This window comes from Vidua chalybeata, chromosome 20 (assembly GCF_026979565.1).
Source record: "Vidua chalybeata isolate OUT-0048 chromosome 20, bVidCha1 merged haplotype, whole genome shotgun sequence".
Taxonomy (NCBI): domain Eukaryota; kingdom Metazoa; phylum Chordata; class Aves; order Passeriformes; family Viduidae; genus Vidua; species Vidua chalybeata.
In genome coordinates, this window is record NC_071549.1 from 6,828,713 (window position 1) to 6,841,964 (window position 13,252).

Here is a 13,252-nt window from a genome sequence, read left to right on the forward strand (position 1 = left end):
CCCGGGAAAAAGGGCAGGGGCGAGCCCCGGGGCGGGGAGGGAAGAGCAGCGGGGTTGGCGGCCGTAGCGCCGCTGGGCAATGAGAGGCGGGAGGCAGAGCCGTTCGTTCAGCGCTTTATTGGTTGGTTCTTTGTACAGGTATTTACACAGAGAGGGGGACGGGGCTCGGCCGCGCTCCGGGAAGGGGCCGGAGGGATGAAGGAGATGGGGAAAGGCCCTGCCGAGCGTCTGGCATCGCGCCCAGGCGCCAGGACAGGACGGCCAAGCCTGCTGGAGTGGAAACATTCCTCCCGTGCCCCGGTCTGTTACCGCGGTGACCTCGGTCTTGCCAATCATTATCCAGGCAGGAATGCCCGTTCCTAGGCAGAGCCTCAGCCCCGATGGGACATCACCCCAAACCCCAGCAGAGCCTGCCCCGCGATCACTCCATCCCTTAGGGGTGGAGCAGCTAGGTTAAACATTCACGGGGGTGTTGCAATCGCCAGGAAAGCTGAAACAAGCCGAGGGAGAGGCAGGGCAGCTGCATGGGAAGGGAAAAGCAGGTTCCTAGAGGTTCCTGCTGCCTCTGAACTTGAGGCATCTTCCCACCTCCTCCTCCTGAGAGGAAATCAGCATGACAGCAGCAGTGTGGGGTTGTCAGCTGTGAATGGTTTTTTAGGGATCCTTTTCTACCCCTAAAAGCAGACTGGCTGTTTAAACCTTTGAAACTCTAAATATGAGCACATACTACCTGAGAGGAAGGAAGACACAGAATTGAAGGGACTGGTGACAGATGAGCACTGCAGTGATTGAGTGTCTCTAAACAGGAATCCACTGGCTGTGCCCACAGCACTGCCTCAGCTCTGCCTTGCAGAGCCAAAGGCAAACAGCCTGCTTAGAGGGGGTTCCAGGGCAGAGGGAAAATCTAGGATACCTCTAAATCAAGGAAAACATCCCGTGAGTTATACTTTGTCATTTAAGCAAGATTAGGGAAAGGAGGAAGGCTGGAATCTCTTCCTAGTGTTATCACAAAGCCAAGCACTTCTGCCTTCCAGACTTGCAGAAATCTGGAAACCCAGAGGCAGCCAGAAGGGTTCCACACCATGGGGGCTGATGATCTTTGCAATCCTCAGAGCTGCTCAGGCTTTCCCACACATCCATACATTGTCATCTTACAGGGATTTCACTGACCTGCACAGTCCTGCAGGGCCCTCCAGACACATGCCACCAAAAAATCACAACCTGCCAAGCAGAGCAAGCAGGAGCAGAAAGCCAAGCACTGCCTCACAGCATTCCAGGTGAAAACAAGCATTCCTGCCAAAGCAGAAACTACCAAGGAAATATGGATGCAGCCACAGTGTGAGCAGGGAATAACCTCCAGCAGCTGAGATGCAAATCCCTGCAGCAAAGCAAAGCCCTGGCAGGGAGAGGGCTCCCCTCAGCTCTCCTGTACCAGCACAACACAGAGCCTGGTGCTCTGCACACACAGGACACTGTGACAGCACCATACATCACCCACCTTGTCCCCTCTGCACCAAAAAGAGCAGGCTTTGTATCAGAGCACAAAGCCCAGACAAGCTGTGCCATGAGTGGAGCTCACAGGCTGCTCCAACCCTGGCTGAATCCCAAAAAGCAGCTGCACTGCAGGAAAGCTGAGCTCACATTCCTGTTCCCTAAAAGAGGAACAGCTGCTTCTGAAGCAGCAAGAACTCTGGGCTGCCTCCACACAGGGGGAGCAACAAGCTGGGACAGGCTGGATGCAAAGCCATGGCCTTGGCTTAGGAAGGAAGACTGGTTGCAACTGGAAGGGCCAGTTTATTAGAGAAACCTCACATTGCAGAGAAGTCACAACACATTGGAAAAGGTCCAGGCCTGCTGAGGGGGGCCAGTCTTCTGCAGCAGCACAGATCTACATCCCCCAGCCCCAAAAACCCAGCAGGTGCCACAGAGGGAAGGGTTACCTGGTACACAGCTTATGTTTTACGAGCAGCCTGAGAGAAGGGCCAGTAGTAAAGTTCCAAAAAAAAAAAAAAAAAAAGCCTCCCTGGCAGACAACAGTTAAAACAAAAATGGTTTAAAATGTTTAAAAGCTCCGTGTTCTTGGCTGCAGCATAAAGGGGAGGCAAAGGTCTACAACACACACAGGCCTCCGTGGCTCTGGGCACTCTGATCTACCAGTGAAGGCCAGAGGGAGGGGTCTTCTCATCTTTGTTGCTTTCCAGGGAAAAGGGTGGGATTCGGACATCAAAGTGGGAGCCATCAGGCCTCTCAAATCGAAAAGTGCCCCTGCAAAAATAATGGCAGAGGTCACACTGAGGCCAGGGACAAACACACCTAGGAAGCATCAGCAAAAAGGAAGACCTGAGCTCTTCCACTGGTCCATCTGCAAAGCTGGTCCAGCAGCAAGGACATGGGCTCAGCTGCAAACATCTGCTGCCAAGATAACTCATTTATGGAGGACTCCTGGGCAGTTTTACAGCACATCCCTAACACATTTCCTCCACAAAGCTGTGATGATTGCAGCCCACAGGAGCCAAGCACCCTCCATGCACCTGCAGTGGTGTTTACCCAACTCCCACTCCCCAGGAGACAGAGCCATCTGAGCTATTTTTACAGACTGGTTACATGTAAATTCAGATTTGTGTTTCTTGGCAGGAGCTCCACAGGTTGTCTGTGACATTAAGAAATCCCATCACAGATGTAATTTGGAATAGCTTCAGCTTTGCATTTCAGAACTGAACCTGCCTGTCCTGGTACCACCATTTGTTTACTGCTCTGAACTACAGATGACTGTGCTGCAGAACACAACATGGGCAAGAGGGTTGTGGAGATAAATTAACATGTTCTCAGGACAGAGAGGACACAATTGAACACCAGAAATCAAGCTGAGCAGCTTCTGAGCTGCAGAACCTTTGTCTCTTTGTCTTCAGGATGTATGCAGAGAGGGAAAAACTACTAGACCATCTGGTTTTATTCTCCAGGGCATCCATTCAGGCAATTCAAAATACTTCACATGGCAAACAAGGTACACCCTATATGCAAAGAGCTGCTCTCCTGCTTTTCCCAACTCAAAGGCAACTTAACTTTGAAGGAGATTTCCTTAAAAAAATGCAGAAGGACCTCACATACAGAAGGCAAGAGTTTGCTGTGCAATCTTTGTCCACACAGAGGTGATATTAAATGTGCTAACCCAGCCAAAAGGCAAATAAAGGGAAACTGCTTTAACCCCAAGGCACAGGAAAAGAACAACTCAGCTGGGCACTTCCCTCCCTGCACTTACAAAAGAAGAAACTTAAACACCAGCTAGACTGAAGTCCTTACCTGGTCTGAACTGGGAAAACTCCTGCATGACCAATTCCTGACACAGAAGTGCACAGAGATGGAGTTAAAAGCCCAATCCTCTCAAGAAAGGAGATACCAGAGCACACATCCCTGCTGCTGAGGGAATCACCAGCAGAAGGCCTTGGCTCTTGCACCAAGGACAAAAGGACTGCTTAATGTCTTTAAATCCAGTCTACCACAGCAGGAGGATAAATTATCCTGGAACCCCTCCTAGTGCAGAGAACCAACTGATTATCTTACCACTAACTAGGATACAGCTAGAGAGGAACTCATCAGATTTTAGTTACCAACTATGCCCTGTCCAGTCCACTTCCACCCAGCTTCCAGCCACAACCCCAGGCTACAAACTGCACCCCAGCTCGCTGCTGGGGGGTCCTACACCCAAAACACTGCTGCAGCAATAAGGGCTTCTTACCACATGTGACCACTGGATGCCTGCAGGGAGACATGGCTGCTGTACTGAAATGCTGGCTGTTCTTTGGACAAAACTGGCTCCTGAGAAGACAAAAGACCACTGGGCATCAGCAATTCTACCACAGATAGGCATCAACAGGAAATTTATGTAGCATGAAAAACAAAACAAACAGGGACCTATACCCCAGCACTTCTGCCAATTACACAGCAAACAATTTGTCCAGTGAGTAGCACCAGAATCCCATTATTATTCCACTTTTCCAACCACCAGTCATTTAGGATCATCCTCTAATACTCAGTGTGAAGTTTCAGTTCATGCAGACAAACAACAGATGAAAAGCTCACATGACTTTTTTCACTGCCACCTTCCCACTCCATCTATTTCAAGTGCCCACTCAGCAATTCACTGGCAAATCCACACAACCAAGTGAGAGAACTCCAGCAAAGGGCCGTGTTTCCCAAAAAAAAAAAAGCCTGCTTGGTACCTACCCTTCCCACAACCCCACGGCCCCGGACCGTTTCCAAGGTGCCAGACAAGCTGAATATCCTCCAGTGCCGTTCTCGGAGCTGCACCACCTCACTGTCCAGGTTCTCCAGGCGGATACAGTAGCGCCACTGGGCAGAAGAAAGACTCTTATCAAGAGCTGCAATCAGCTGCAACCAGTTGATAACCAACAGCTGGCACTGGGAAACAGTTGCCAGGCAAAGGCTACTCTCCCTCAGAGCTTCTCACACTGCAGTGATGCCACAGCAAATTAACTCCTTCCCTTTAGCTGCTCGTGATATAAAAGGCACTTACCCAGTAGACATGGGAATTCTGGGCTTCCTGTCAAGAGAAACAAAAGACTTTAGCAGCTGCCCTTGGACATGTGGTGCCAAAAACCTCTTCAGCTGTCACCACAGCACCAGCACAGGGGCTCTCACTCCGTGCCAGGGTGACGCAGACAACTCACATGAGCACAGACAGCTGCTCTCTGAGGCCTTCCATCAGCAGAGCCTGGCACTGGCTCTGCTCTACAGTAATCAGAGGTGGGAGATCTGCAAGGATCTCGTGACAACCCCCAGGGTTCATCTCCATGTTAATTACACTCTTTCTACACATCTAGAAACACCCCTTTCCTTGCCTTCAGGCACCTGTTTTTCTGACAAACATCAGCTGCACTCCACAAAAGCTGCAAATCCACACCAAAACGTGCACCTGCCACAGCTCAGGCTCCCCAACAGCCGTGCTCAGAAATCACAAACTGCTGAGGGAACTCCCAGCTCTCCCACTCAGGAAGGAGTCTGTTGGAGCCACATTATTTTGGATGGTCCACGTGAAGTTCTGTGCTATAAAGAGCACATGGTTATCAGCTAAATCCAGAAGGCTTTAGCCAAACTAGAGGCAGGAAACGGGCAGGGAACCGCAGCCCATCACTGGGCAGGATAACAGACGTGTCTGTTGTTACAGAGCAGATGGTCCCAGTGTCACCTCACTGGCTGTAACAGGACCAATTCAAAAGTCTTCCCAAACATCTTGCTAGCACTGAACATTACAGATTATTTCTCATCCTACTGATAACCAGCAAAAGCCAATATGCAGGAGCTGTTCTCCAAAAATACATGACAAAACAGTTTCATGTTTATACCCATGAGAACAAAATGGCAACTGTGGTTAAATGTCACTTCTCCAGTAAGCAGAAGGTACCTTCAGGCAGCAAACCAGTCTTACAGAAACAAGCCAGTGAAACAAATGGCAGAATTAGCAGAGCAGCACAGACTTACCCTCATGCCCATGTAGAAGGGGATAACAGTGACACGGATGTTCTCCGTGGTTTCTCGGTGCACATCCGAGAGCTCCAGCCAGGGGTGGTTCTTCTCCTGCCACGCACACAGAGTGTCCCTTGCTACAAAAGGTGGGACTGTGGGGAGGAAAAGGTGAGAGGCAACACTGGAGCTGGAGTGCTCTCCCCTCAACACAATTCCTTTCACACGGTTAAAAAAAATATTCAAAGGCAGCTTGACTGTAACAAACCCCAAGCTAGACATGATTTTTATACCATATCCAGGATAATGGGGTTTGGGTATTTTTTATAGAGCACTGCAAGCATCCGGCTCTGAAGAATTCCCTGTGAAGCCAGAATTTACCTTTTGTTTGGTCGTACATGAGGAACCTCTCAAAGAGCTCATGCTGGATGGGCACTTGATCAGTGGAGCTGTAGGGAAGGATGTCTTCATGGCTTACATAGTCTAAACCTGAAAAAGAAACCCCCAAACCTATGGAACTTCCCCAGCAGAGAGCAGCTCAGAAGTCTCCTGGCAGAAAAATTGATCACACTAGTGAAAAAAAAGGACTTTGGCAGCAGAAGTCAAAGCTAGTATCACAACTGCAATGAAGAATGGAGGAGATGTGCCAGGAATAACTCTTGGCAGTGCTCTCCTGTGAGATTTTTCATGGAGTGACTCCTCTGATAAACACACACTGCCCTGCAAAGTGCCTGCACTGCCCCAAAAGCACTCTGGGCAGCAAATGCCCAGGACAGGAATAAATCCAGCTGTCCTAACAAAGTAGAACAGCCCATATACAACTTGGTATGGGATCTATGTCTCAAAAGCTCAAATCAGACGTGGCTGTCTGATCACTGAGGGCCCAAAGCTATGGACAGATCCACTACAGAATGTCCTGCAGGAATTGCTGCTTCAGGGGTTGACCACTGATACCTTTTCTACCTCACCTCACAACAAGCAGAGGCTGCGGGAGGATTTTACTCACCTGGGATGGCATAGAGGGCTCTGCTGTCATCATGATTTGCCAGGAACGTCACTGCCTCTGTCTGTGATCTCTGGGACTGAGAAATAGGGAGGTTTATGTCTTTCTGTGTGCATTGCTGCAGGACAGCTTCCAGTCATATTTCAGCTCGTTAGTGTGGTTTATAAAGCAAGTAATGTTTATTTCATTTAACCAATTCACCTCAGAACTTCTCTCCATTTAATTCCTCTGGGTTAACTCCCCACTCAAACAAGTGAGAAGCATTTTCAGTGCTGCAGCCCACATTCCTAATGACCTGTGTGCAACAGTGTGGGAACAGAACCAGGAAGAGGAAAGGAGGTTGGAAAGGGGAAACATGATCTAGAAAACAGGCGTATGACATTCCAGATGATCTCTCTCAGGGAAAACATGCCTTGCAGAACACATTTATCCAAAAATCCTAACCAATCCAGTTAGCCACCAAAGCAATTTTCCTTCAGTGCCTGTCCCTTTGAACCACTCATGTAGGAGAAGATACTCAAGTTTCAATACCAAGATTACTCATTACTTACTATATGTGGACAATCCCGGGCATCTATTAACACCTGGTAGTAAGTGTGTGTTTTACCCTTGACCTCTTTGGAACCATGGCCTGCCACATTCTCGCTCCTAAAGAGAAAAGCAAAGCTCTGAGCTCAAGCTCAGGATGGCAGCAAATTCTTGTTACCAGGACCAAGCACTTATTAACAATCATTTTTTTTTTAAAGCCACATTTTGCAGCCTGTAATCATCTGGTTGCACCCAAACCAGAGCCCCACGAGCCACCCACACAATGACAGACGAGCTGAGACGACCAGCAGTGGTGTCTGGCACAGGCACAACAGCTCAAAGGTTTTTCCTGCTCAGTGTAGGCTCCTCTCTGGGGTGGATACTCCTACTGCCCTCTGATTTTCTCTCTGATCCTCACTCCTTCCCAGCACAATTCATCACAGGCCAGGGGAAACACAGATGCAAGAGGGGAGAGAACTGAATAGAAAGTCAAGAAGGATGAACTTGGCTTAGTGGGATGAAGCTGAGGAGGAAGCTGACAAACCCAACTCGCTGGCAATCTGCAGCAGCCTCCAACTGGTGACACAGGAGCCTGGATCTAACTCAAAAAGGGTCCTTTTTGTATAATACAAAATGCCATGAGCATATTTTTAAAATTGATTTTTATTTCCTCCATACACACACTTTCATCTCTCATACTTCCATCATGTCTCTAATTAATACTCAGTAATGAAGGATCTCCTCTTTAATGACCTCTCCTAGTTTACACTCATGCAAACAGGCCCATGCCATTGCTCCTCCTTAAAAAACACTTGTTTACCCCAAATAGGAAACTCACTACAAAATGGCAATCTAACAGAACAAATCCCCAAATCCTTACTTTTCTGTGACAGGAGAAGCCACATCCCGATCATAAAGCCTGGCTTGCCAGGGAAACAGGACTATTCCTCGATAGCCAAACACACTGTGAAGGAAGAGCTGGAAGGAACAAATAATTGCAGCTGAATTATTTTTAAAATCTGTTATCTGAGCTAAAACTACAAACATTCACAAAAGGTTTAATGTGTGGGATGGGGATACAGGGAGAATCATCACTGTGATGACCCAGAGCAGAAAGAGGGAAACAGTTTGGGATGGGAGAAGAAACCCATGTCATCTCTGTCCCATAAAAGGGAAGGACTAAACCAGCAATGCAGTAATAGAGCAGAAAGGAGAGACTGCTGACAAACAGATCTGAGAGTCTTAAGGACAGGAATGACAAGTTTAGCTCTTATTTCTCAAATTCACTGATTATCTCTTTGCATCCTTGAGGGAGAAAACCCCAAAGGAAGACAGTGGAGCAAATGCCATTGTACAACAGTTGTGTCGTGCTGCAGATTTTTATCAAGCTGCTATTGTCAGATGACTGACAAACTGCAGACACAGCACAGACAAGGAGCACCGAGCTGTGAAACTCCTGGCATTCTGCTGCTGACTTTTCCTTACAGGAAATCCCTCGGCTGCCCAATCCCTGTGGCACGAGGCTGCAGGGTCAGCTGTGCCCCCCAGAACCCCTTACCTGGCCTGTCTCGTATTTCCCGTGCTGCTTCGGGGTCTCAAACACCCCCACGGTCTCCAGCACTTTGCCCTCGGGACGGTTCCTGCGAGCAGAGAGGCGGCTTGGAGGGTTTGCAGGGGCTGAAGCAGCCGCGAGGCCAGGGGGACACTGCTGCCCACCTTGGGTGTCCCTCGGGTCCCGCACAAGAGCCCCCCTATGCACTGTACAGCCCAGTCCTTCCCCTGCCCTCCGCCTTTTGCCAGTGTCCCCTCTCCCCACTGCCCTGGACACCCTCCCCCAGCTGTTCCTTTAGCCAAATCCCCCCCCTCTCCCATGTCTGCACCCTGACAGCCCCCCAGCTCTTCCACAGGCTTCCCCCAGCGACCCAACAGACCCCAGCCCACACCCCAACTCCCCTGCCCTCACCCAACCCCTCACAGGCCTCACCGCGACGAGAGGTGCCGCCTGGGCGGCAGCAGCAGCGGCGGCGGCGGCGACAGCGCCGCTGCCCCCCCGGTGCCCAGAGCCCGCAGGTGGCGGGCGGGGGGCGGCTCCCAGAGCGGGGGCGGCCCGCGGGCCCGGGCCCGGCCCAGCGCCGCCGCCACGTACCGCCGCGCCGCGCCGCCCGACATCCCACCGCCCGCGGCCCACAGTGCCCCGCGCCGCGCCGCCCCGCCCGCGGCCCGCGCCGCTCCGCCCCGCCCCGCCGTCTCTATGGTTCCCCCTCACCGCCCCTCCCGGTCGCCCCGGCAACGCCGGCCGGGCCCAACATGGCGTCGTCGGTGCGGGCCGGGCCGCGGCTGCGGCGGGCGGTGCGGGCCGGCGAGTTGGCAGCGCTGCCCGCCGGGCTGAGGGATGAGTTGGAGGCGGCGCTGGCGGAGGAAGGAGGGCTGGTGCCTTTCAGCCTGCTGCGGGGGCTGCACGCCGCGCTGCGGGAGGCAGGTAGGCCGCGCTGCGCCGGGGCGCCCGGATCGCGCCGTGACCGCGCCGTGACCGCCCCGTGCCCCGCCCGCAGGGTCTCCGCTGCACCTACACGAGCTGCTGGAAGGATGCGAGATCCACCTGCCCGAGGTGCCGGTGCCGCCGCGGGTAAGTGAGGGCCGGCCGGGAGCCGCGGGAGGAGGCGGAGGCTCCCGGCCCTCACGGTGGGTCTGTGCCTCCCCCAGAACCCCGAGCTGGTGGCCCGGCTGGAGCGGATCAAGGCCAAGCTGGCACACGAGGAGTACAAGCGGATGACCCGCAACATCACCGGCCAGGTGAGGGGCTGCTGCAGTGCCTGCTGCCAGGATTCATCCCTCAAACACCTGAGAGCAAAGGAGATTTTCCCCCTTAGAGTGAGCGCAGTGCAGGGCGAATGTGGCAGGCACTGGAGGAGAGCACACTGTAAACACACCGGGAAGAACAGATCTGGTGCTGGGGACAGAGGTAGGACAGGGTTAACAGGGTGGTGAATTAGACATACTGACTTTTGGGAACTGCTTACAGCGCCAGAGATCTCAGGTTCTGTTCTGGGAGACTGAGCACATGCTGTAAATGTTTGACTGGGAACATCTGTGCTGGTTAAATTTTTGTCATAGTTTTAAAATTGCCTCATTCATGTCAAGGTAAAAGCTGAAAATACAAGATCATATGTGGGCACTCATTCCTTCCTGAGAGAACTGAGATCTTCTGGCAGGGTGACTGTTCAGACAAGTCAGCATCCCTTCCTGCTGGCATTCCTTGGGGTCCCATTCTGCCCTTCCACACTGTACCTGGCATCCAGGTACACATTAACTCTCATGGGAAGATCTGCTTTGCTCTCTGCCAAGGTTTGACCTGGTTTAGTGAAAGGTGTCCCTGCTCATGGCAGGGGCTAGAGCAAGATGGTCTTTAAGGTGCCCTTCCAGGCCAGACCATGCTGTGATCTATAATCCAGGGTGGGTTTAGCAGAGCTTGTGCAAAATCTCGGAGGAACCCGTGTGCTGTGAAACTGCTGCTCCCCCACAGCCACCCACCCAAAACCTCAGAGTCTTGGGGACAGGACAGGGCGTTGGCATTGTTTTTATTCTGCATACACAGTAATAACATTACTATTAACATGAAAATACAGGTGATCACAAGCTGTTTCAATCCCTTCTTTCAGGAGATGAACGGGCCATTGGCTGAATTTGGGAGGCAAGGTGAGTGGCTCCCTGTCCTGTTGACATGTGGCAGGTCAGGCATGGGAACTGTTCCATCTCCAGCTGGTGACAGCCCTTCCCTCTCGGAATGTCTCACCAGAAGGTTTTCGTGCACTGAAGTGTTCCTTGAATAAAGGAGCCTCTTGGTCATTCTTACCAATATTTCTGGAGGCACCAAGCGTGTGACTCCTGCAGGATTACATCTCCCAGCTGAGGCAGCTGTGCATGATTACACCTTGTCTCCAGCCCTAGCTAAAATGAGCTCCTTCACCCCCCTGTCCCCAGTTCGCTCCGTGAAAGCCGTCGTCATCACCATCTTCAACTTCATTGTCACCGTGGTGGCCGCCTTTGCCTGCACCTACCTGGGCAGCCAGTACGTGTTCGCAGAGACAGCGGCGGTGAGCGAGCCCAGCCCCTGGCAGCCCCTCTGTGCTGGCCAGGCCGGACACCCAGGGTCACCCCTCTCTCTCTTGTGTCCCCAGCGTGTCCTGTCAGCTGTCATTGTGGCCTCGGTGGTGGGCTTGGCCGAGCTGTACGTGATGGTGCGGACCCTCGAAGGGGACCTTGGGAAACTGTGACCGTGAACTGCAGGCTTCGTGCTGGAGGATTTTGTCCTCCCCAGGAGCTGCTAATTTGGGACAGATCTTGTCCTGTCTCTACCTGTTCCTGCTGTGGGAAGACTGCTGCACTCCTCAGGCTCGTCCATTGCTTCCTGCTCCTGAAATGAATCATGGGTTGGAAATCCCAGAGATGCAGAACAGGAGAGGGAATGGCTGTGGACTCTGACCACTCCAGCAGGGAGAGGGGCACCAGCTCCTGTCATCCCTGTTCTGGGAAATTCCTGTCCTTTTATTCTGGGAATAAATAACACTGTGTGTTTGTAACCTTCTTGCTGCGTGTCAGGAGGTGTCTGTTGGTATGAGAAACATTGATGTGGCGTTTAAGACACCGCTGAGATGTGGATCTTCCCTCTCCCTCTGCATCCTGCTCCATCTCCAGTCCAAACCTTCCTGTGCCTGCACAGTGAGGGATGCACGGTGCTCCCAACCCCCTGCCAAAGGGCAGATTCTGGAGGTAGGGAGGGAGCACCCCTCAACACTGAGCCCAGGGGTTTCTCAGGTGCCGTGGGACAGAGAGCAGAGCCAGCTCAGTGCACCCACAGCAGGGAGGGGACACCCACGCCAGACACCTGCCGGGTGGGCGCTCTGCCAGGGCCAGACACAGTGATTAATGCTCTGATGGCAGCTAAGCCCCCCTGGAAACACGGTTTAATATCTGATCCAGGGAGATCTGCCGGCACCTGCGAACGTGCCTGCGGATTAGGGGCGGCCGCGCCACAATCATCCGTGGATACGGCCTCAGATTAAGGTATTTTTTCCAAAAGATTAGTCGGTATTAGGGAGCTGATGGGGAGCTGCCCCTGCTGTGGCCGCACCGGCATTTAGGATATTGGATGACATCCTCGGAGCCTTTGGGACCGGCAGTAATTCCACACCCTAATGAAATCGTGGCGCTAATCCGGGGGGGCCGCGGTGCCAGGAGGGTCCCCAGAAGCCAGGGGTCCTTGCCACGGCTATGGCTCGCCCAGGTTGGTGATGGCCGCGCTGTAGATGAGGTCGGAGATGGAGCCCAGCGAGGTGGGGAGGCCCCGAGCGGGGCTGTGGGATCGCGGCGGCGGCAGGGCAGGCCCTGGGCACGGGATGCTGCCGTCGGGAGGTGCCGCGGGGGGACCCCGCTCCCCGGGCGGCGGCGGCGGCGGTAGCGGTGGCGGCTCCGGCTTAGCGCTACGGATCCTGCGGGCGCGGCGGTTCTGGAACCAGACCTGGGACGGGCGACGGGAACTGTGAGACACCGACAGCGCCCCGACAGGGTGGCCCCGCGGAGGAGAGGGTGCCCCGGGAGAGAAGGAGGAAGGGATGGAAGGGAGGGTCCCGCCTGTGCTCACCTGGATCTTGGCCTCGGGCAGCTGGGTGAGCTCGGCCAGGCGCTCCCGGGTGGCGATGTCCGGGTAGGGCACGGCGGCGAAGGCTCGCTCCAGCTCCGACAGCTGCCCCCGGCTGAACGTGGTCCGCCGCCGCTTCCGCGGCCCCCCCGGGCAGGGACAGGGACAGGGGCAAGGCCCCGGGGCGCCGCCCCCCCCCGCCGCCCGCCCGCCGCCCGGCCCGCCCGCCCCGTCGGGGAAGCGGAGCAGCGGCTGGGGAGCGCGGGAGGTGCCCGGGGCCGCGCTCATCCTGCCCGGCTCCCCCGGGCCCGCCGCCGCCCCGGCTTTTATCCCCCCCAGGTCCCCCCCGGCGGGCTGGGACCGCCCCGAGCGGGTGGTGCTGTCCCCCCCGAACCCTTCCCAAGGGCTCCCGGGGCCGATCCCAGCTCCGCGCCCCCAATGGCAGAGTCCCGACAGCCCCGACTGACTCCCCAGCATCCCCGGGGACCAGTATCCCCACCAGCTACTCGTACAGGTGTCCCCGCGCCGCCGTCGGGGCACGGTGGGACCCGTGAGGATGCCAGGGCTCGGGGACCCACCTGCCACCCGCCCCTTGCGCTCCC

At 54.1% G+C, this 13,252-nt stretch overlaps 3 protein-coding genes across 5 annotated transcripts; 1 reads left to right on the top strand and 2 right to left on the bottom strand.

Moving 5' to 3' along the window:
- Positions 1–102: 102 nt before the first annotated feature.
- On the bottom strand, positions 103–9,181 carry POLDIP2 (DNA polymerase delta interacting protein 2). Its single transcript, XM_053961349.1, has 11 exons — positions 8,997–9,181; positions 8,571–8,652; positions 7,893–7,990; positions 7,036–7,132; positions 6,488–6,563; positions 5,863–5,970; positions 5,500–5,636; positions 4,535–4,561; positions 4,225–4,350; positions 3,737–3,816; positions 103–2,265 (listed from the first exon to the last, which is right to left on the bottom strand). Exons 1-11 carry the CDS (start codon positions 9,179–9,181, stop codon positions 2,151–2,153), a joined length of 1,131 nt encoding a protein of 376 aa, XP_053817324.1. The 3' UTR covers positions 103–2,150.
- A 97-nt stretch (positions 9,182–9,278) lies between these two features.
- TMEM199 (transmembrane protein 199) lies at positions 9,279–11,596 on the top strand. 3 transcript variants are annotated; one of them, XM_053961259.1, is made up of 6 exons: positions 9,279–9,491; positions 9,565–9,638; positions 9,716–9,805; positions 10,672–10,708; positions 10,994–11,106; positions 11,191–11,596. In XM_053961259.1, exons 1-6 carry the CDS (start codon positions 9,320–9,322, stop codon positions 11,284–11,286), a joined length of 582 nt encoding a protein of 193 aa, XP_053817234.1. In that variant the 5' UTR covers positions 9,279–9,319; the 3' UTR covers positions 11,287–11,596. The 3 variants fall into 3 exon arrangements, with proteins under 3 accessions (XP_053817234.1, XP_053817235.1, XP_053817233.1); XM_053961260.1 differs by having other exon boundaries at positions 10,994–11,081; XM_053961258.1 differs by having other exon boundaries at positions 10,994–11,596.
- Positions 11,597–11,672: 76 nt separating this feature from the next.
- Positions 11,673–12,938, bottom strand: SEBOX (SEBOX homeobox). The gene is made up of 2 exons (XM_053961261.1): positions 12,654–12,938; positions 11,673–12,530 (listed from the first exon to the last, which is right to left on the bottom strand). The coding sequence occupies exons 1-2, from the start codon at positions 12,936–12,938 to the stop codon at positions 12,282–12,284; spliced, it is 534 nt and encodes a 177-aa protein (XP_053817236.1). The 3' UTR covers positions 11,673–12,281.
- Positions 12,939–13,252: the final 314 nt, after the last annotated feature.